Source organism: Ctenopharyngodon idella, chromosome 4, assembly GCF_019924925.1.
Source record: "Ctenopharyngodon idella isolate HZGC_01 chromosome 4, HZGC01, whole genome shotgun sequence".
Taxonomy (NCBI): domain Eukaryota; kingdom Metazoa; phylum Chordata; class Actinopteri; order Cypriniformes; family Xenocyprididae; genus Ctenopharyngodon; species Ctenopharyngodon idella.
The window spans coordinates 27223509-27247004 of NC_067223.1; the positions used below are offsets into that span (position 1 = coordinate 27223509).

Below are 23496 nucleotides of genomic sequence, written 5' to 3' on the forward strand. Positions count from 1 at the left end.
TTTACATTTATTAATTTTTCTGAACAGTCTTAGCCAAAAAGTCACCCGTGTAAAATGAACACCCAATTAAAGCAACTAATGAGTTATATAAATTGATGTAAAGAAGACTCTTACAGTGCACTTCTGCTGTTTTTGATCACTGGCAGCAGTCTTATCACTGCTTCATCAGATCTTCTGTATTTCTGCAGTTCAAACATCTCTCGAGTCTCTTCTGACATTTGGAGCACAAACACCAGACCAGACCATTGAGCAGAGGAGAGATGCTGTGCTGAAAGATTTCCTGAGCTTAGATTCTTCTGGATTTCCTCCACAAAGTCATCTTTCAGTTCACTCAGACAGTGGAAGAGATTGATGGTTCTTTCCACTGATTTCTCCATCTCTATTTTTTCTTTGATATAGTCAATAGTGTCTTTAACATTCTCTGTTTTCAGTTTCAGTTTTGGAAGTAGTTCATTCAGGTCACTCTGATTGGACTCCAGTGAGAGACCCAGGAGGAACCGGAGGAAAAGGTCCAGGTGTCCATTCTCGCTTTGTAAAGCCTTGTTGATTGCAGCCTTATGAAGTTGAAACAGTGGCTTTTTGGAAATTTTCTGTGCCATTTTTTTCCAGGATGGAAGAAATGGGTTTGCTTTCTTGTCTTTGTTAATAAAAAACACATAGAGAGCAGCAAGGAATTCCTGTACGCTGAGATGTACGAAGCTGTAAACGTTTCTTTTTGAAACTGTTCCCTTCTGAAAGATCTGAGTGCATAACCCAGAGTACACCAACCCTTCATTGACATCTAGTCCACATTCCTGAAGATCTTCTTTGTAGAAAATCAGGTTTCCTTTCTCCAGCTGTTGAAAGGCTAGTTTCCCAAGCTTCAGAATAATCTGATCAAAAGACCTTGCATTGGCTTTAGGTTCAGGATCATCACAGTATTTTTCTTCCATGTTTTGCTGCTGAGAAATTAAGAAGCTTGTGTACATCCCTGTGAGAGTTGTGGGTGTTTTGTCATTGCTCTCTTGAGCCAGTAGAGGCTGAAGAACAGTGAGAGAGATCCAGCAGAAGATTGGGATATGGCACATGATGTATAGACTCCTGGATTTCCTGATGTGATTGATGATGTTCTCAGAAATGTTCTTAGAATTGCTGTTTTTGTTGAAGTATTGCTCTTTCTGCTCATCGTTAAATCCTTGCACTTCAGTCACCTGATCAACGTGGTTTCGGGGTATCAGGCTGGCTGCTGCTGGTCTGGATGTGATCCAGATGAGAGCAGAGGGAACCAGATGTCTTTTGATCAGGCTTGTAACTATTTTACTTACTGTTGTATTTTTGTGAACATCTGTAATTCTGCCACCATCTTTAAAGCTCAAAGGGAAGCGACATTCATCCAGCCCATCAAAAATGAACAAGACCTTACCATTATCTTCAGGTAGAGAGGGCAGTTCTTTAGGTTCACTAAAGAAGAATTCGTGAATCAGTCCCATGAGACTGCAGTTCTCTGTAGTCAGGTTTAGCTGACGGAACGGCAGAGGGAAAATGAAGGCTATATCCTGATTTTCTTTTCCCTCAACCCAGTCAAGGATGAATTTATTAACAGAGACAGTTTTTCCCACTCCTGCAATCCCCACTGTCAACACTATTCCATTTTGTCGACCTGTGCCACACTGGACTTTAAACATGTCATTAAACTTGATTGGCTTCTCCTTGGCAGTCAATCGGTTGTGATTTGATTCGATCTGTATCACCTCATGCTCATTCACTCTTCCTCCAGTCTCATTTTCCACCACATATAAATCAGTGTAGATATCGTTCAGGTATTTCTTATGACCCGTCTGTGAATTACCAACCAATATCCTCTTGTAGTCCTGTTTTAATTTGTCCTTTAGTCTGAGGCTGATCTCTGTGTAACCATGAAGAGCAGCTTGACTGCTGTCGTTTTCCGTCTTTCTTAAAGGCTCTACTGCAGATGACAAAGACTAAGTGATTGTGTTTTACATAAATTCATAATAAAACTTATGTGTAAATTCTAACCTTGTCTGCAGTTCTCATTACAAAAAATAACTACTAAATTAAAATAATCACACTCATACTGCAATAGTGTTTACATGCACATCTTACATTGACTATGCTGAAGTTGATTATGATGGTGATGCAGACTCAAATACAATTGGTTTCAGTTTTAAAATTTCTGTATAACCTTCTTTTACTAATTCCTTCCAGAGCATTTATTGGATTGTCACTGTTAGACTCGAATCAACTTCAGTTCATGCTGACCAAAATTATTAAAAGCTTTTTGATCAAACCATTGACATCTAGAACACCAAACAAGACATGAGACTGTATTAGCATTAGGTTAGGGTTATTGAAAAGAGCATTTGCATGTAGAAGTTGCTTGCAGAAGTTTTAAGGGTTTTAAACCATTGTAAACCATTTGTAAAACCATGACTAGACACTCTTTTATATGATCTCTACAGCTGTTCTGCTTGGCCCTGTAATAGTTTTTTGCTGTTATATTTTCCATGTTGAGGCAGTGATTGTTATTTACCCCATCACTCACTGGGAAACATAAATCTCTCAAACACATCAGCAGAGTAAAGAGGAAAGTTTAAGTCAAACCATCTAACTGCTAAACAATCATTTCCGTTACAGTCACAGTAAATTAAATGTTACCTGGCTTTAGAATGTTTTCCAGCTGCTTAGCCAGATTATTCTGGTTTATCTTCCTCAGGATCTCTACTGTGATCTTCACAGCTTCTTCTGGTCCAAAACACGCCACCATCTTATCCACTGTGTCTAAGATATCTGCGTTCGCCATTTCAGAATTTGATATATACGCATGATCATTCTTTAAAGACCACTGAAACTCCCTCAGATCATCTTTCACCAGATTCTTCAGTGAGTCCTTGAGGTGCTCTTTTAGAGATGCCATCGTCCTTCACCGATTCACAGCTACAAAAAGAAAAAGAACTGAAGTAGTTTCACTCTTAACGTGTACCTAAACACTCAAATGTTATTTGGATTATGATATTAAGCTGTGATTGGATCAGGACTCTCAGAGTCAACTCATCCAAACTCATCTATTATTACACTGTAGAATCCACCGAGAAGCTCTAGCAACAAAAAACATGGCAGGTGAACTTTGTCTGTACTTAATGACGTTGTTGTTGTGTTTTCTTACAAGTGTTCTTGAGTCGGGCACCACAAGCAATTATGACACAGCCGTGGAACTACTGACCACACACTTTGCAGCCCCACAGAGTGTGCTCTTGCACCGTTTTCTGTTCCACCAAAGACACCAGCTGCCCGGTGAGTCTGTGCAACAATACATAGCCAACTTGCAGGGATTGGCCAGTACATGCAAGTTCGGTGCATTGCAGGACGAAATGATTCGCGACCAGTTAATTGAACATACCAACAACGCAAAAGTGTGTGAAACTCTGCTATTAGAATCGGATGATTTATCACTGTCCCGAGCAATCACAATTGCATTACAAATAGAGAGTGCAGCTGCATGTGCATCGGCTCTGACTAAACAGCAAACATTCATGGACTGCCCAGCCCCCTGCCTCATGCCCCCATCAATATTACAGCCCAGCCAGAATGACACATTGGTAGCAGCAGGCTCCTCTGCAGTTATGCTACTGAGGAACCAGCAGCAGTCTCTGCCACGCCCACAAACACAAGCATCATGACCCTGTGATTACTGTTCATCTTCATCTTATCCATCTAGAGCACAGAACTGGCAAGCCCGTGGCCAAACGTGCCACAACTGTGGTAAACGCAATAATTTTGCTTCAGTATATTGCTCTGCTCCGGCTGAGTCAGCCCAAGCACCCACTAACATTCACAATGTCTACACTGGACCAGTCTCATTTAAAGCATGCTCAGTGCGCCTAAATGATGTGTGTATCCCACTGCTTTTGGACACTGGTGCCAGTGTGTCTCTCCTGAACATGCACACATTTTTGCGCAAATTTTTTCAAAGCGCTGCCATTTTCGACAGCCTCTGCTTCACTCTGTGGCTATGGCGACTCAAAGATTGACTTTGTGGGTTCCCCGCAAGTGACTGTTGGGTATGGCAACAAGATGGTACCCAGGGCAACCACCCAGTAGAGCATTTCAGTAATCTAGCCTTGAGATCATGAATGCATAAACTAACTGTTCATTTGTCATTGAGAGCATATGTCATAGTTTAGATATATTTTTAAGATGGAAGAATGTGATTTTACAGATGCTAGAAATTTGGCTTTCAAATGAAAGATTGGTATCAAAGAGCACACCCAGGTTCCTAACTGACGACGAAGACTTAACAGAGCAGCCATCGAGTGTTAGACAGTATTCTAGGTTATTACATGTGGAGGTTTTTGGTCCAATATATAGAATCTCTGTTTTTTTCTGAATTTAGTAATAGGAATTTACTAGTCATCCAATTTTTTATTGGATTTTATTAGATTAATATTCTTTTAATTTGGTGAACTGGTAAGTTTCGTCAGAGCACGAAGAAATACAGAGCTGAGTATCAGCAACAGTGAAAAAATTAATGCCATGCTTTTTGATGACATCTCCCAAAGATAGAGAGAAAAGCAACTATCTCCTAGTACTTGTGGAGTCTTGCGGTATGACATCTCTATTTACACACACTACAAAGAAGATGAAGATCCAAGACAGTCTTTAATCGTATCTACAGGTAAATCCAAACATAAGCAGGCAAGCAAACACAACCATCACAGAGACAAGACCAGACAACACTGAACTGAACCAAGGGAACTTAAATACACAAGTAAATGAGGATAGTTAATGCCCTCAAGCCGGCCGTCATGCCGGCAATGCCACCTCGGTTTTTTTTTTTCCAGTGCGAAAGAGACTCAAAATACTCCGACAATTTTGGACATGCAATTAAGAGTTATACATCATTCTAATCTGTGAAATGTCTTCTTTTATTTGTGTACACTCAGAGTAAAACAAAATGTTGTGCTTTTTGCAAAATAAATAAAACTAACATGATGCGTGATGAAGTCCATTCTGATAGCCCTCAGAAAATGAACTGTAACTTAGAGCAGTGGTTCCCAACCTTTTGTCCATGAAGCCCCCCCTCCATACATATAAGAAACCCTGAGGACCCCCCCCCCCCATGTCATCTCGATGCACCTGGAAAACGCACTGCATGCACATCGTGACCGCATCGCTTCCATTATGAGCGCGCCTGCCCTGCGTTTACATTTTAAATAATTAACTTACACGCGGAAAAGTCGCGTTATGTGAACGGCCCTAAAAGAAAATGACATCGAAACTTTTGTGAAGTAAGTTAGGGTTAGGGTTAGCCTAACCCTAACCCTAACCCTAACCCAGTTGGTACAGTATTTTCTCTGCTCTTCTCTTTGCGTCCGTCTTCAGCGTGTCCCATCTCTGGCCTCTATTAACGTCCACACAAATTTCATTTTGGGAAATTATTGCAATGCATTTTGTGTGCAAGTCTGGGACAAAAAACAGAACTGGCCGGTTCCAATTGATGGTGGATAGACCGGTGCATCTCTACTACTGGCAACCCTTCACCTGAAGCTCTAATGAGGCTCCCATGTTAAAGAAGAGATGAGAGTGGAAAAATTACTGATTTTTAAAAAAAAAATAAAAAAATGAAGTAGTTTGAACCATACACATGTTTTCACTGCGTTACTGTATTGTATACAATATTGTGAACAAGCTCGCGTCTTTTGTGTCATAAAAATGTGATCGGTTTATGTGATCGGCAAGCTGAGAGACCATGTATAGAATCAAAGGAATTAATTGACAACATTTTCGGATAAGTGGCCAATCATTTGGTGCATTCCTAGAAACTATACAAAAAGGTTTTTCATATTCATGTTTGACCTCAAAGCATATAAACTCTCGCGCCCCCCCTGCGAACTCTGGCACCCCCCTAAGGGGGGCGCGGACCCCAGGTTAGGAACCACTGACTTAGTGAATACTAATCATGATGAGGCATATATCTAAAGAAACGTTAAAATACCAGGTTTACATCATGCAAGTAAAAATGAAAACAAATATTCTCTGTTCATGTAATCTGTTTGAAAAGAGACAGATGTCAGTCGTTCACGATTCAGCTCATTATCCACTAATGCGGCCACGCCCACGGACCGCGCACCGCATTCAAACGCAAATTCTGAGGCGATCGATGCATAAGAGTGAACGCCTGCAACAGCTCGAAAAAAAATGAATCAAGCTTAGTCAGATTCATGTACTTTTCATCGTTTTGAGGAATAAGTCTAAAAGAATTTACCTCAGAGGAAGAGTATGACTGGTTTCAATTTCATTTCGATGATCAACTTCATCAAGCTGAGGATTGTGAATGTTAAGTTTTTTATTCCTAAATTCTTTATTCTAATCGTGATATTGACTAGTGTCTGTCAATATTAAGCCACAAAAATATGAATATTTAAATATGAATCCTGCATGTTCTGTGTCTCTGTGTGAATGATTCGGGCAGACGCGTGGTTTTGTTTAGCTACTACACATAACTTATATTAGTAAACATGACTTATTGGCTTTGCCCAAAAAATATTGCTATACTGAGATAAGTGAAATCGACTGAAATATGTAATAAATACTGAAATAAAATGCGTTAGTGTTATGACCCCAAAATATTAAACTGCACAATAACATTTATAGGCTCTATAATATAACAAATAAGATACATAAAATGTCATAGCTTATGAAGAGTTTACTGTAAAATAGCCTATATAGTGCCACATCAATTAAACTTTTTTTCGCAAGGAATGATGAAAGCTTTGCATCACAGAAATAAATTATACTTTAAAGTATGTTCAAATAGAAAACCATTATTTTAAATTGTAATGATATTTCACAGTATTGCTGTTTTTTCTGTATTTTTGATCAAATAAATGCAGGCTTTATGAGCATGAAACTTCTTTCAAAAACATTAAAAATAGTAATGTGTCAAATCTTTTGACCAGTAATGTAATTTAAAATATAATAGGTCTATACAAAATTTTTTTCACATGATGTGCAATAATACGTGCATGCATGAGATCACAAAAATCATGTTTTCTGTTAAGAGTGGACATTATATTAACATTAATACAATAGCAGATATGATCCTGTTATCAGCATGCTCAGAGGGTTTTTACTTTTGTCTCACAGATTTGAGAATCATTGTGACTAGATATTGGGCCACATTGGACTGCATGCATATGATACTGAGATCACTGACTGGAAGCAGGACAGTTTTTTTCTTTTTCTTTTTTCTTTATTTTCTCCATTGCACCAAACACCAAATGCCAGGTAAGTGATGTTCACTTATATCTTTGAACAGGATTTATTTCCAGGTATAACTGTGTACTCAAAATGTGTCTTTTACTCTCATTTATATATTTAACTGTATTCTAAATAAACTACAAGCAAAAATGATATATTTCTGTCATTGCATTCTTTCTTAGTTCACTCAGGCTACGTCCACACGAAGCCAGAGCTTTCTCTATCCGATCTTTTTTTTTCCTCGTCTCAAGATATATCCGCGTACACACGAAACCACTGAAACCGACTCAAAACGATGTAGTATACATGCCAGATCAGTATGTGGTGCAGTAATTCTGCCACAGGGATACACTAAAAACAGAGAATAAGACTTGGAGAATGCGCATAAACCTTGTGCGCTGTATACAAACTTTAGTAAAGCTTAGAAATAAAACTTTATTTTAGTAAAGCTAATAGACTCAGTAGCTTCTGCAACACAAACACAAGCATGTAGTCCGCTATTGTTGTTGTTGCAGAGAGACAAAGACAAAACACAAGCATAAACATTGATATGGCAAACACAAGGTGGAGCGATGTGATGACAGACAAAAACCTGAGCAGTGATGACAAAGCTTCTTTTTTTGGTTGTGCAGGTAAGGAAATTAATTATTGTGTGAACCGCTCAGTAAAACTCAGTGGTATCAGTGTAAAGTTAAAAGTGTAAACTGTCTTACAGTTTTTCGTTGTATGTGACACACGATGAACATAGTAAAATGGAGAGAATGTGTAGAAAAGATGCATGAATATGTTCTTACTAAGAAACTGCAGAAACATGTTCGTTCAGAACCAGTTGAACCAGGACCATTAAAAAAAAATAAAATGAAACAGGTTTTTCATCATTCATAAGAGTAAAGGTCGCAGCCATTCTTCAACACACACACACACACACAATTGTATATATGGTTTACAGGGACTCTCCATAGGCATAATGGTTTTTATACTGTACAAACTGTTCTATCCCCCTACACTACCCCTACCCCTAAACCTACCCATCACAGGAAACTGTCTGCATTTTTTGAATTTCAAAAAAACATTTGTGTCCTCATAAACCATATATACAAGAACACACACACACACACACACACACACACACACACAGGCCTGTTTACAGCTGGAGGGGTTTCCAGAAAGCAGGCAGAGTTGCCAGATTGGGTGGACGATTTCCAGCCCAAAAGCTCACCAAAAACCGTCCACTTCAAGAAAAACCTGCCCAAAACTTTAACTGCCAAAATAATGTGATCGAATTTTATTGCCATGTCAATCAAGGTTGATAAGCACCATTTTTATATCCTTAAAACAAAATAATGATGACAAAATAAAATAAAAATAAATAAATTTCCTAGTAAAACAGATCAAAACAGGGCATATACATTAAAGAGCATTAGCAAATCAAAACAGCAATCAAGAAATTAACCAATGACTTTAACCCTCGCAAAAACCTCATGTATCATTTGTCAACAGTAAGAATAAACCAATGTAAGTGCAAAAAGTGCCCAATATAAGCGATCTGAATAAGCAACATAATTAGCAGGCATTTCAAACACGTTAATGCACAGCCAAAATGTGTCATTCATTGGTAATCCGACAAAAAAAAAAAAGAGCAACAAGAATGTGCTTACCTTTGTGTTGCGCTTTAACTTCAGACAGAACTACAGTACGTCTTTTGTGAAGTACATTTTGTAGAACATTATGCAGACCTTAGCACAGTCAAAACTGATTAATCGTTGACTCTTTCAGCTTTCAGGGACCAGTAGAGTGCAGTCTTGCTGGTTAAAATATGCAGATGTCCTGATCAGACGATGGACAGGAGTCGCCCCATATTCGATTAAAATTCAACTGTGCTCTCAGAGTTAATTATATTTATGAAGAGCCTTCGAGTCATCTCCCACCTACATGTGCAATCCATGTTTTGAGAGTTAGGTCACTCTCTCGCTCTTCACTGTAGATGCAACTGTATATTTATGAAACTTTGGCATAGCGATCCCTTGAATATACAGCTACACGTTATCATGCTAAAGACCTGTCCGTCACTCATGAATGATCATGTCTGCTTGTTGATCACTGATTGGAAAACACTGAAAAACAGGTTTATGTCTCAGAGAACGATGTTTCAGCACAGCATTAAAGTCTCAGAAGCACAAAGTGACCAATGACACATCATAAGATGACACACACACATACCTGAAAACAACTAAAGAAAGTTAAAACATCTGTCTTTTTTCTCCTCTGAACTGTCGTGTTGAACAGCAGCTCTGGAATTTCTTTCACATTTACTGAACAAACAACTGTTTTCAGGACAATACGTGAGAATGAGAATTATGTCAGTCAAACCTCAACTCACACATTCATTCTGATCTGGTTCTCAGATAACAGTGCTGAACATTTTTTAAAAGTAGCTTTACAAGTTTGTGAATATGTGTTTTGGACATTTTAAATGTGTTCAGTGTGTAATATATACTGTGAATACTATTATATACTGTGTGCATTGATGCACTTTTCTTCAAAAGTTCAAAACACTTGCTTATACAGTATACTCCAGTACAACTTGGTTAGAAGTTGGTTGTTTTGCTACAGAAACCCTTTTGAGCTATTAAATATGTTAAGCTAACCAACACTGAATGTGCCGACTTTGAATTATTGTTATTATTATTGCTCTATGAACTACAAGAGTATCAGTTTTCTACATAATATTTTTGACATGCAGTGTCAAAAAATAACACATATAATTAATTATTAATATATTATTAATATAATTATATATTAATTATTTACTTTGCATTTTTTGGTTTGTATGTATTGAGTTTTTGGGAATGTATATTGTACATTAAGTTATTTAAAAAAAAAAAAAATAATAATTTTTTTGGACCATTAATACTGCTGTCAGACTCAGACGGAGACAGAGAGGTAAGATAACAGATGTTTATTAACAGAGGCACGAACACAGGAGATGACAGTCAATATTGTGAGTAGAGATGCAAGCACTTTCAAACAGACACTTAGCTGGAGAGTAATCTTTGGAATGTCTTTACAGGAACGGATGGAGAACACGGCGAAGACGGAGAACAGGACACAGGAGACGGAGAGGCAACAGCAGGAGCACAGGTAAGTAGCAGGTAGTCCAGGTATGTTTGGCGAGACCAGACAATGAACAGTGGGGAGCTAGAGTCTTTATAGTGTCTGTAATGATGAGGTGCAGGTGCTCGTGATCCGTATTCAGGGGAGAGTGAACGAGTGAGCGGAGTGTGGAGATCTGGTGACGATGCATTAGTGTTGGTGGGCGTTGGCTGTGTCTCCGTGACAACTGCACTGTAAATATATTATATATAATAATAAATTTGGGGATACAAATAGTAATATAACATGCTTGCAAACTAGATACTTTTCAGCGAAATTCACCATTTTCAATCAAAATATGTAATTTATGTGAATCGTGTAGATCCGAAGAGTTTTTTTCCGGAGGAGGTGGGAGGTCGGGGTGAAATTGCAAGCAAAATAAATCTCAAAAGAATTGTAAATGGGCTACTTTCCCATCTCACTGGAGTGAGACCATTAGACGTCTCTCGAGGTGTCGTGATATTTCTTGGTGCTCTGTGGTGTGACAGATTGCTGTAGCACTTCAGTTCAAGAAAAGCACACATGAACCGACCATCTCTTCCACTTTACTAGTTACAACATGAAATAAACATGAATGAACATCTGAAGGTATGTCGAAAGATACAGTACAACTTACCAAAATCCTTATCATGTCACATGATCAATTTATTATTTTCTTCTGCCTTCAACATTAAAAGTGAAGGCAGAAGAAATCATTAGCATGTCACTCAATCCTCAAATCATCTTAAATACTTAAAATCATGCAGTGCCTTCAACATGGATGAGTATGTGTGGAGTAGGGTGATCAGAGGTGTGATGGAATTTTTTAATTATTCATAACTAACATTTCTTTTCCTTGCAGGATTAACATTTATATGCTTTTGAAACCTAAATGTTCCCAAAACTTGGGCCAAAGTCAGTGTGTGTCTGAATCATATCTGAATATAACAAAAGGGGAATAAAACTTAGGGACAGCTAGACAACTATCTAAATATAATAGACCCATGATACAGGGTAACAAATGAACTAATAAACACATGATTTGGGCAGATCTTGCTTTACCTAGTAACATAAGGGTTTGACATATGAAGAACCAATCATATTGTAGAATGATTTGCCATACTCCTATCCTATATAAACTGTTGTATTCTTCTTGCTGGTGGGATTCTCTGTGATTGATACGAGGTCCTCCAGCCGTGATTAAAGCATATTCTAAGGCATAGTCTGGAGTCTGTTTGGTTTTTTGGCTGCGCAGCAGACTAGACACTAGAGAATCTTACTTCCATACTCAAGTGATAGTGTTTAGTGGAGCACTAAAGATCTTATTCCCAAGTGATAGTGCTCAAAAAGGGTCGAGACGTCAACTGACTCGAACAGGTATGGAAGCTATGCTTAGTAGAGTATAAATTCATAGGTGTCTGGGACTCCCTGTTTAACTTAAGTCAGGTGCGTAGGAGAAAATCTACCACGGAACAGTCCTGGTTTTTGGTGTTTTGTCCCCAACTGGAGCCATCCCTGGAGATCCAGTTTTACAGCACATTAAAAACACATTTTTTTTAATCCCCACAAATCATAAGCACTTAAGCCCTTCACAGATTCTTGGCAAAGTGATGTAAATTTGCACAGGCTCCTCCCACAACTCTTGACGGACACTGACGTTTTAGCATAGACCCGCCCTGAGGGAGCTGTAAACAGACAGTCCGCCATTGTTTCAACGCCGCGCAGGTGTAGACAAGAATGTCTCCAAAGTAACTGTTTTGTTATTGGATATAAGAATGAACATAGCAGTTGTCCTTTACTCTCGACATCTGAGCCACTGAAGACACATTGAATTAATTTTGTTTTTGAAGGGAATGCACCCCCGGATCTACCTATATGAGTTTATGTCTGTGCTAAAAAGTTTGTTTTTCTAAAAAGTTCCTGAAGGATGGATCAGTAACTGTTTGTGATACAGCTTCACCTCCTGAAGACGTGAGTAACGTTATAGGTTTTTTATGAATCTTTGCAAATCGCCTTTCCTAATAATGTGCTAGTTATCAAGTTCCACGACAAATGCAGCTAAAGTTAAAGGCCAGTTCACAATGCACAGATAAACACCAACAAACATGTCTGTTGGAGTTTGTTAGATTAGGACGCAGCCTCCGAAATGAGACGCAGCTAATGTGACACCCCTGTCGGCGTCTGTTGCCATTGGTCGGAGTTTGTTTTCACCCGACTGAACATGTTTAATTGGCGTTTGTTGGGTCGGGGAATGTCTGAGCAGTGTGGTATGATTTTCCAACAAACAACAACAAACTCTGACGTAATCTGACCTGGCCTCGAACCGTTGCCATGACGATGAGGCAAGTCCCTTGCAAAGACTGCTGTTTGATCGCGCCGGCGCCTCACGCACACACAACAAAGCACTGCAAATGTGACATCACAGCTGGTTCATTATTCATAATACAGTCGAAAAAACATATGTCGTCATTTCTATTTAGAACCATCTCACTGTAATTCATAACTGCACGTTTATAATGAACAATGCATTAAGGCGATTGTCTTATTACAAACTGTGTACATTTTATGTAAAGATAACATGGTAACACTACAATAAGGTTTATAAAGGTGTTAGTTAATGACTAACAAGTAATTTTCAAATGTATTTTAATCATTTTTGAGCATTTATAACTGCATAAATAAGAATGGTGAGTTCAATGCAGTACCTGCCAAATAGTGTTTACAGCCCGCCCACGGAGGATAGGGGTGGGGTGAACAGTAGCTCATTATCATTTAAACTTCACTTTTTTGACACAGGTAGGCAAGAACATTACGGTAAAATGTAAGCTATGTCCTAGGGAGAAAAAACTGCGCATGCTCTCTCAGAGACGTCTTCATTCAGCCAAAGCACGCACACATAGCCGCCTCTTGCGAGTGTCAATTTTCGCGGTTTGTTACACATACAATTTCAAATACACACACAGTTATGTCAAAATGCCCGTTTTGGCGTATATTTGCGTTGGTTATGTGAATGTGAAACAGCATGTTGTCTCCGTCCACCAGGTCTAGTGACAGGAGCCTTTAAAACATTCTACGGCCTACTATTGGTCTGTATTAGGCTATATATGATAATCAAACAACAAAAGAAAAGCTTTAATAAGGATTAATTTATGTTTAATTTATACAGTTATGACTATGCAGAGTTATTTTATATTTAATTATTCAATTTCTGTGGTATTTTTACTTACTACTACTTGACCTACCTGAAAAAATAAATAGCATTGTTTTATTTGTATCTTTAAATAGTTTTACCTTGGTATTGTGCACTTTTGGTGGTATAGGCTACCAGTACCGAATAAATTTTTGGTATCGTGACATCCCTATTTGTTACTAAAAAATGTATTATAGTATGTTTTAATAAAGCTAAAATGTTTTAAAAAGCTATAAAAGGCTAAACTATCCCATGTTTGACTTAAAAGAGCTTCCTTTTTATTGTCTATCCGGTCAAGGTTTATAGGGATTTTAAGAAGTAATTAGTAAGTTACTTATTGAGTAGTTAAATTACTTTTCAGACAGAGTAATTAGAAAAGTATTTTAAATACAACATTGATGATGTAATTAGTAATTAATTACTTTTTTGAAGTAACTTACCCAACACTGGTAAAAAGGGTGTTATTAGAAATCAAGTAGCCTTAATTTCTAACAGATACACATTTTCTATTGCCGTACTCTTTAACAAACACAAACAGGGTCTCACGTTTACATGACTTTTAATATGTATTTGTAAGTGTGACATTTTTATCTTTCTCCAGAGTGAATGCACAGATAATTGTTAAAATTGCTCCTTATTCTAAACCTCTTATCACACTGAGGAAAATGACTATTTCTTTTCAGAATGAGTTTGCAAATGTCTTTTCAGGTCTGCAAGATATGTAAAACTCTTCTCACACTGAAGACACTTGTAAGGCTTCTCTCCAGTGTGAACTCTAATGTGAATCTTCAGGTTTCCTTTAAGAGTGAAGCTCTTTCCACACTGAGGGCAGGTGAAAGGCTTCTCTCCAGTGTGAATTCTCATGTGATTCTTAAGGTTTGCTCTGTTTGCAAAAATCTTTCCACAGTGATGACACATGAAAGGCTTCTCTCCAATGTGAATTTTTACATGATTCTTAAGGTGATTCTTGTCTATGAAACTCCTTTTGCACTGATGACACATAAAACATTTCTCTCTTAAGTGAAACCTCATATGATGATTAAAGCTATCTTTATATCTAAAACTCTTTCCACACTGATCACAACCAAATGGCTTCTCTCCAGTGTGAACTGTCATGTGAGTCTTAAGATTTCCTTTCACCGAGAAACTCTTCCCACACTGTTGGCAGGTGTGAGGCTTCTCTCCAGTGTGAACTCTCAAGTGGGCATTAAGGATTTTTTTCTGTGTAAAACTCTTTCCACACTGAGGGCATATGAACGGCTTCTCTCCAGTGTGGATTTTCAAGTGGAATCTCAGGCCGTCTTTTCGATTGAAACTCTTTCCACATTGTTGACAGGTCAAAGGGCTCTCTCCCATGTGAACTCTCATCTGGAGGTTTCTAGTTTCTGTTTTATGAGTCTGTGAGCAACTAAAAGATTTTTCCCCAGTCATGAGATCATGACATTTCTCATCCTGATTTTTCTCTTCCATTTCATTCAGTTCTTGACTCTCCTGTTTCAGCATCATCAGGTCTAGAGTGAAAAGAAATGAAAACAAGTTAACACCAATTTAATGTCACAAAGCAACAGACATGACAACATTTAGACATGCAAAACATCAAATCCAATAACATATATGCTAGATCCTATACCTACTAAACAACTGAAAAAGGTGTAAGCTGTAATCTCAGAACCTCTTGTCAATATTGTTCATTCTTTGCTTTCTTTAGGACTCGTTCCAAATACTTTCAAGCAGGCAGTTATCAAAGCTATTATAAAAACTCACAGTAGAGGATTTAACAAGAGTAATGGAGTCAACAAATGTTGAAAAAAGATTGAAATATTTTTTCAATATACAAAAACAAAACAAAGAAAGTCTGATTTTTAGACAAATTTCTCAGTTGTTACTGAAATGAAAACCGTAATGAACTGGACTTTGTAAGTGGTAACAAATACAAAATTATTAATAAACAATGGGCACAAATCTGGGCCGACACCTCTGGGTTGAGGCAACATCTCTGATTCTTTCTCCCGGGTCAAAGTAAGCTTTCCTTTGGGAGATTTCACGTCATGCTAAAGAGCTGAGCAAATGCTGCATTCCAAGCTCCTATACTTGTCTTCTTATTTATTTCTTAAAACAATGCTGAATGAGCTTACACTCAACATTTTCAACTACCCGATGCTTGCTTTCACTGTTGGGTAATGGTTTGTCTCTCTAAACCTAAGAAAGGTCTTCTGAAAACCACCAAATTCACTAGGGGTGATGCAGCAAAAAATGCCAAGCTGGACAAGGATAGCTTGTCAAGGATAGCTTATTAGGATATCTGATCGGTAAGCTTGTGGTTCTCCTTAAAGAAATTGAGTATAACATGAGACTCTAAAATAGCAGATTTACAAAGCTCCATCCTAAACTTGCACTCCACTATGATTGGCCTTCTAGGCTGAGTGAATGAGGCCGAACAGCTGAATCCTGATAAAACCCCGAGTTCCTGGTTCTACTGCTCCATCACTAAGACCGGAAAAACATCCTATGACTTGCTACACAAAAGGGAGAAATAGATGTGGACGGGAAAAGAGTCAACATCTTTCCTGACATGAGTCTGGATCTTGCAAAAAGGTGTAAACAAATGGTTCCACACCTGAAAGCGATGAAAGAGCTGTAAACCACCTGCTACCTGGTCCACCCTGACTGCCTAAAGATTCAAAATAGAAAAGTCTGTTTTCTTTACACACCCGGAGAGGCACTTCCATTCATAGACGAACAGGATAAAGCTTGAATCACTTTTAAACTATAGTAGAAGACAGACTTGTTCAAGATGTAGTTTGTGGTGGTCGGGCCAAGAACAAGCTGGGGCCTGTACCATGATGATAGTTGAACAAACTCAGGGTTATAGGATTAGTTTTGAGTTGACAAAACCAAACCACTCCAATCTGGCTTTGTTGGTACCATGTTGCTTATCATCAACTTTCTTTGTCAACTCAGGCTTTGATCCTGAGTTTGTGGAGTTACACCTTCATGACTAAGTTTGCATGTGCATTCACAGCCTTTGGTTTTGTGCAAATGTAAGTTGTAATATTGCTTATTTTGTGCATTCCTTAATATATCTGATTTATCTCATGCAGGATGCATAAAGTGGTGACAAGACAACAAATGTGTTTATCACTCACATTTCACAGTTTGCTTTTTGCAAAATAAATGTACTTGTTAGATACTGTTGCATAATTTAGTAATAGAAATTAACGACTTTCAATCAAAATTTTTGAATTCAGAAGTAAACATTGGGTTTGATGTTACAAAAAAAGAGTTGTTTTGTTTTGGCTATTTCATTATTGTTTATCCTCATTTAATGTGTCGTCATTCATTATGTCACGAGTTGCGTGTAATAAATTCAATAGAGATCATGACACAGAATGACTGAAGAAAGACTGAGAATGAAACCAACCTGTTTGTTCCTCAGTATCTTCATGTTTGACTCTGAATGTTTCTTCAATCTTCACGTCTTCACTCTCCTCTTTAATAAACTCCATCTTTATAATAGTGTGTCACGTGGATCTCAGTTGCTTCTCCAGGAGTTTTTCTGTGTGTTTGGACACTCTGTCATGATTAAGATGAGAATAATTAACAGAAAGAAAAACACATCCAAATAATAATAAAAAAAAAAAACCAGGGCTGCCAACATTTGAGTTTAGCTCGGAGTGAGAATTATGTCAGTAGGGGGCACAAAACACAAAAACAAAAAGTGTATTGTGATTGTCAAAACATTTGGTAACTAAACAGAATTTCAATGAAGTTTAGTGACAACTTGATACAATTACGATTTGATTCTGATCTTGATTCAATATTGGTTCATTTGGATAAATATCAGGCACAGCAGCTACATGTTCATTTTTCTCTGTGAACATTCAGGGAGCTCTATTATTATTGAAGTTTAAAATTAAAGGGAAAGTTTCCCCAAAAATGAAAATTCTGTCATCATTGACTCAATTTGTTCCAAACCTGTGAGTTTCTTTCTTCTGCTGAACACAAAAGAAGATATTTTGAAGAATGTCAGTAACTAAAGAGTTGATGGACCCCACTGACTTACATAGTATGAAAAAAAAAATACTATGGAAGTCAATGGGAATCAGTTTGGTTACTGACATTCTTCAAAATATCTTCTATTGCGTTCCACGGCAGAAAGGAAGAATTTTCATTTTTGAGTGAACAATTCAAAGCAATTACTAATTATTAGATGACAAACACTTGAAAGTTAAGCTCCATCAGACTGTTGCAATAAATCACTATTTACATAACCAATTCAGGTATAATCAGATTTTTTCAGAATGAGTACAACAACGAGACACAAGAATACTTCCAAAAAGGAAAATTTGAGAGCAAGATGATAAAGACTGATCACCTAGCCGTTAGACATGCTAAAACATAGGGGTCATCATCTAAGATAAATCACTTATAATGTAAAAAGAATTAATTACATTTGGTCATCCATATCGGAAATTGCAAACAAGTAGAAACTATATCTATAGAATCTGCATCTATAGAAATCTACCAAATGATTCATTGATTAAACATTAAGTTCATTTGGATTAAACAATAGACAAATATATTAAACTGAATGAGAAGAGATGCAAATCAAGAGAATGAATGAAACATTTATATAGATGAAACACTTATTTTGTGTAGTGAAAAGGATACTTTGTGATTTTGTGCATTGTACTAACACAATTAAAAATATGCCAAAATGTTTTTTAAAAAAAAGTGCACTTTTGATGATCTGTGAGTTTATAACACTTGTTTGTGAAAATTGCGCCAAAGCAAAAAACTGTAAAAGAAATTGGGAATTAGGAGTTAAATGCTGTAATAGAGGATGAGATGTGGATAAATAACAAATAAATGTGAGTCTAAATATTTTCTCCACCTGTATAAACTAGACTAAGATTCATCTGCAGCTATATTAAATGTTCATCATATCAGTTCATATCATTGGTTTCCCCCAGAATCCAAAAAACATGCAGATAAACTTTATTTTTACAATGTAAATCAGCTGTTTTCTATGTGAATATATAGTAAAGTGTAATTTATTCCTGTGATCAAAGCTGAATTTTCAGCATCATTACTCCAGTCTTCAGTGTCACATGATCCTTCAGAAATCATTCTGATATGATGATTTGATGATCAAGAAACATTTATGACTATCAATGTTAATTTTTGTGATTTTTCAGGATTCTTTGATGAATAGAAAGCTCAATGAACAGCATTTATTTGCAGTTATCAAATATATTTAAATGTATTACATTTATTAAAGCATTTATTAAATAGAAATCTTCTGTAACATTTTCACTCCTCACTCACTTTTCATCACTTTAATGCGTGATGAATAAAAGTATTAATTTCTCTCTTTTTAAACCTTACCACAAATGTTTGAATGGTATCAATGTTTAAAAAAAAACGCATTTACATCAGTTTTGACCGCTCCCAGCACCCATACCGTAAGTGCACGATTAGACACGCAGAGGGGAAAGTGCGGCTGGATTGACCGCACACACTCCTCTCTTTCACTGCGGGAGAATATGAATGTGTGTCAGCTGTGTGTGAGTCGGCAGCACTGGTTTCAAAAATGTACTTGCCCGTGACCAAACAGTGTTTATGATGAACTGATTCACTATATAAGGAGCGAAATGAGACGCACCTTTTCTTTTACTCGTGTGTGAATGCATAAAAACTATGTTATTAGATACATAAAACTATTACATTAATAATTAACTTATTTCACAGTTCTCTATATAATTGTCTGAAAGGGTTGTATAGATTTAAACACTTTAAATGGTTAAAAACACAAACCTTTCTTCAGCAGAATCACAGATGCAGGAGCGCGGCGCAGCCTTATGATGTCATGTCGCCACACCAAAATAAAAGTCCCGTTCACACGAAATAAAAATTTACATACAGAAAATACATTAAAATTATAAGGATTTTTTCAAAAGCTTCTGGCTCATATCTAAATAAGAAATCACAATTGTATTACCAAATATTGGGCTTTTGTGATATTCTCAATCGTGAACAAAGTATTCATATTACAGATGATTGGAAAGAACTTTTGAGTATTTCAAACTCATTATGAATTTGCAGTTAAGTTTGTGGTTGCAGAGAAAGATTTACTATTTCATTTAATCTACTATTTAACTAAAACTGAATCCTTATCATGATGAATATATCCATCTTATTCCATCTCAGTTTCTCCACAGAATATCAGGGCAATAAATACAATTAAATGTCATCTTTGTTTTGTTAAAGTGCATTATATTAAAATGACCGTGACTGTAAAGGATTACACTGATGGTGGGTTTAAAACAATTGATTTTGACTGTCTGAATGGAAAACTTAAATTAAAATGGTTAAAATCATTTCTTCTAAATGGTAAAAATATCTGGTTTACATTTCTTGATTTCAGTGGTAATGCTTTTATACGAAAGAAGATTAGGGCCAAGCAATAATAAAAAAATAAAACCATCTCGAGATTAAAGTCATTATAATGTGAGATTAAAATCATTAAATTTTGAGAATAAAGTTGTGTTTTGAGATAAAACTTGTTAAATTTAGAGAAAAAAGTCTAAATAAAATGTCAACAAAAAAGTCGAAATGCTGAGAATAAAGTCAAGTTGTTGTGTTTCGAGAAAAAACGTGTCGAAATAAAATGTTGAGAATAAACGCATTTGATCAGTGTCATATCCTAGAGGACATGACAGTTGGATCACTTGGTCAAGCTAGCCCTATATTTTAGGCTTGTCAATGTCAATTTTATTTATATAGCACTAGTAAAACAACAACAACAGCGAGGGAACGATTAAAGTGCATGTACCAGGAACGGCAGCAAAGTTAAGAGGAGTGATTCCAAATGTCCCTCTGGAAATGTCCATGGAGGATGTGAAGAATGAGATACAAGGTGGGAATGTAACAGAAGCAAATGATTTCAAATGAATATAGGTGGTGTTAAATCAGATAGCTTGTTTTTGAAAAGATAATGCTTTCTGAAGTTTAAATGGGCTGGATTAAATACAAAGTCAGGATAATATTCCACAACCGTTACAGGGATAGTGCACCCAAAAATGATCTACTCACCCTCAAGCCATCCTAGGTGTATATGACTATCTTCTTTCAGACGAACACAGAGATGTATTTAAAAATATCCTTAGTTCTCCAAGGTTTGTAATGGTTGTGGATGGGTGGGCCGTGTTTTGAAGTAAAAAATAATGCATCCACCCATAAAAAAGTAATCCATACGACTCCAGAGGGTTAATAAAGACCTTCTGAAGTGAAGCAATGCATTTGTGTAAGAAAAATATCCATGTTTAAAACTTATAAACTAAAATAGCTATCTTCTGGCGGACGATTTGGCACATAGCTGTTCTTGATGTAAAATACAGTGGCACTTAACCACTTTCCCCTACATTCACTGACTTTCTGAGACACCAGCGGAGCGAGGCCAGATGTCGTCCCTACCATTGCCGGGGCTCCTTCAGTTGTAATGTTAGCAGTGCAGAATCTATGTTGTCCTAAAAAGAAGGTTTTAGGACAACTTTGATGAAAGGTTTTGATCCACTTCAAATGTTGATTACTAATGTTGTCTAAATATCTAAAAATTCTTAAATCCAGATGCCTTTACTAGATAAGTAAAATGACATAAGATATGTTTTCTTGTTTTCTGAAAAAAAAAAAAAAAAAAAAAATCAAAATGAAGGGAGTTTTTGCTTAAAACAAGCAAAATTATCTGCTAACAGGGTAAGAAGAAGAATTTTGTTTCTGTTTGAATTCATTTAGATTGTTTTTTTCCCCCCAGAAAACAAGACAAAATATCTTTTTTTTTATTTTAGATATTTGGAGTGGAAACATGACAAAAATACTAAGAAAGAAAAGCATTTTTGCAGTGTAATCCCAGGAGTCCATTTACAAGAACAAAGTGGACGGCATATACTAGGCAGGCTCAGGTCGTATGGACCTTAAAACAATCATATGATTACTATTTGACCAGTATTTGTACAGCACAGGAAAAAAAGAATGAAAGTAAGCCATTATTATGCTTGACTTCATGTCAGCTTCTGGTGGGATATGAAGTAGAAGTACTTGATAGTCACCAAGACAGTCTGCTTTCCTGGGATAACTGTGAAGTCTTGGTTTGGACTGCAGGTGGTGGAGGAATCAGAAGCACACACACTGCAGTAAATTACATTTCAGAAAGTAATATCAGTAATGTCTACACATTTATATGACAGTCAAACAATAATAAACAGTTAAAGGAAACTACAGACTGAGCGTTGAACATTATTAAAACATGGTGAGAGGACACTTACTAAATTTTTTGAACATTACTTGTTCGCCAAGTTGATATTGGCCACTTTCATCAACCACCACGAAGGATGTTGGTGGAATATGAAGACATAGGCATTAACATAATAGTCCACACTGTGCAAACCGTGCTCTTCTCCTGCTCATGCCTTGATATATACACTTTTTAAAATTCAAGGTGTAATGCTCACTCAGTCCATAAATTGTCCGAGTTAAGGTTGCCTGTAACTGCTGGTGTAGGATCGGTTTCTCCTACCCTGTACAGCCAAATAAGTAGTCAGATGTGTTAGAAGCCTCAGTGTCTGCAGGAAACTTGCTACCTCCCTTGAGCATGTGACAGCAGAATCATCCAAGAGACGTCATCCCAACCTCTGAAGCCATGTCAAGTTGACGTCTGATGGCATATGATTCCAGGTTCAAGTGAATTTCACTGCATTAGCCCATACAGCAGTCATTGTTTATTAGCTTCTGTGGAAAAACAGAATGACATCACAAACATCAATGACTTCCATTAAGAGCTTGAATTAAGTGTTTGAGCTCCTCAGTTACTGACAACAAGCCGAATCAAGGATTATATGAAACTCGAGGGCCAATAATTGTGGCATCTCTGGGTCTCATACCATGAGTTTAACACCAAAAACTGTTGATTTGAACATCAGTCACATTGAATTGATAGATTTACTCGAAACCTTTCAGTGCCGACATTCCTGTAAATGACAGTTGAAGATTTCACATTGGGTGATGAAATACTGATGTTTTTTTTCTTTGTCGGTAACCTGGAAAAGGGTGACACTGTGTTTTTTGACAAGAATTGATGCGGAATGTATTTTTTGTTGTTTTTGTTTGTTTTTCCCCACATACGGCTCATAGAGAGTTCTGAACCTTGTATTAGGCTACATTTCTGTAGATACTGAACAGAAGTTTGAGAATTGACATGTTTCTCAGCTTCCACACCTATAAGCTAGTCAACGCCCACTTTGGTGTATTTGTGCTTTAAAAGGCAGCTCTGCACACCAAATAAGTCACTGTTTCCAGCAGAGCCACAGGAAGCTGCTTCAGAAACACTCGTCTTCTCCAGCCTCTCTCTCCTCGAATCTTCAATCAAAATGAACAGGATCATTGTTTTTAGCAAAGAGGCCTTCGAGGGCAGAACAGCTGAATTCAAGAACGATGTCCGCAACTTAGAAGAAAAGGGCTTCAACAACGTCATCTGCTCCATGAAAGTCATTGGCGCACCATGGGTAGCGTATTATGACAAGAATTTTGCTGGAAAGCAGCGGGTGTTTGAGGAAGGAGAGTACGCCACCCTTAGTGACAAAGGCCAGTTTTCTTCCCTCAAGATGGTCACAGATGACCTGGACAACCCTGAAATCCAGCTGTTCGAGCACATCAACTATCAAGGAAGAAAAGTGACCCTGCGCAGAGAAACCAATCTTCAAGACATTGATTTCAGTGACGTAGCTTCTTCCCACAAAGTGAGCGGTGGTGTCTGGGTGCTATACGAGCACATCAGTCGTCAGGGTTCCCAGCGTATTTCTTTCCCTGGCGATGAAGTTCCCAGCTACTGTCCACTCTCCTTCAACGATGTGGCCAGCCAT

At 37.3% G+C, this 23496-nt stretch overlaps 4 protein-coding genes across 14 annotated transcripts in view; all 4 read right to left on the reverse strand.

Annotated features, from left to right (window-relative positions):
* The window catches only part of LOC127511113 (gastrula zinc finger protein XlCGF7.1-like), a 112868-nt gene that overhangs the window by 47515 nt on the left and 41857 nt on the right, over positions 1-23496 (reverse strand). For 3 of the 8 annotated variants that reach the window (XM_051891660.1, XM_051891667.1, XM_051891643.1), the window contains exon 1: positions 19397-19471. The exons of 4 other annotated variants lie outside the window; for them this stretch is intronic. The gene's annotated coding sequence lies outside the window, so the exon portion shown is untranslated. Of the gene's footprint in view, positions 1-19396; positions 19472-23496 lie in introns of those variants that run through there. One more of the 8 variants, XM_051891651.1, reaches the window with a different exon arrangement.
* The window catches only part of LOC127511118 (gastrula zinc finger protein XlCGF8.2DB-like), a 128790-nt gene that overhangs the window by 19072 nt on the left and 86222 nt on the right, over positions 1-23496 (reverse strand). The window lies entirely within an intron of this gene.
* LOC127511090 (protein NLRC3-like) lies at positions 59-2914 on the reverse strand. Its single transcript, XM_051891562.1, has 2 exons — positions 2656-2914; positions 59-1942 (listed from the first exon to the last, which is right to left on the reverse strand). Exons 1-2 carry the CDS (start codon positions 2912-2914, stop codon positions 111-113), a joined length of 2091 nt encoding a protein of 696 aa, XP_051747522.1. The 3' UTR covers positions 59-110.
* Positions 14122-23496, reverse strand: part of LOC127511409 (oocyte zinc finger protein XlCOF6-like) — a 39765-nt gene continuing 30390 nt past the window's right edge. Inside the window, exons 4-5 of the mRNA XM_051892219.1 lie at positions 17001-17102; positions 14122-15090 (exon numbers count right to left, since the gene is read on the reverse strand). Coding sequence (XP_051748179.1) covers positions 14249-15090; positions 17001-17102 — 944 coding nt within the window. The 3' untranslated portion in view covers positions 14122-14248. The remainder of the gene's footprint in view (positions 15091-17000; positions 17103-23496) is intronic.

Bases quoted from the DNA above. Each gene is read 5' to 3' on its own strand.
- LOC127511090 (XM_051891562.1), bottom strand. From the start codon at position 2,914: ATGGCATCTCTAAAAGAGCACCTCAAGGACTCACTGAAGAATCTGGTG. The intron at 1,943-2,655 runs GTAACATTTAAT...CATCTGCAGTAG, and splicing joins GGAAAACATTCTAAAGCCAG to AGCCTTTAAGAAAGACGGAA.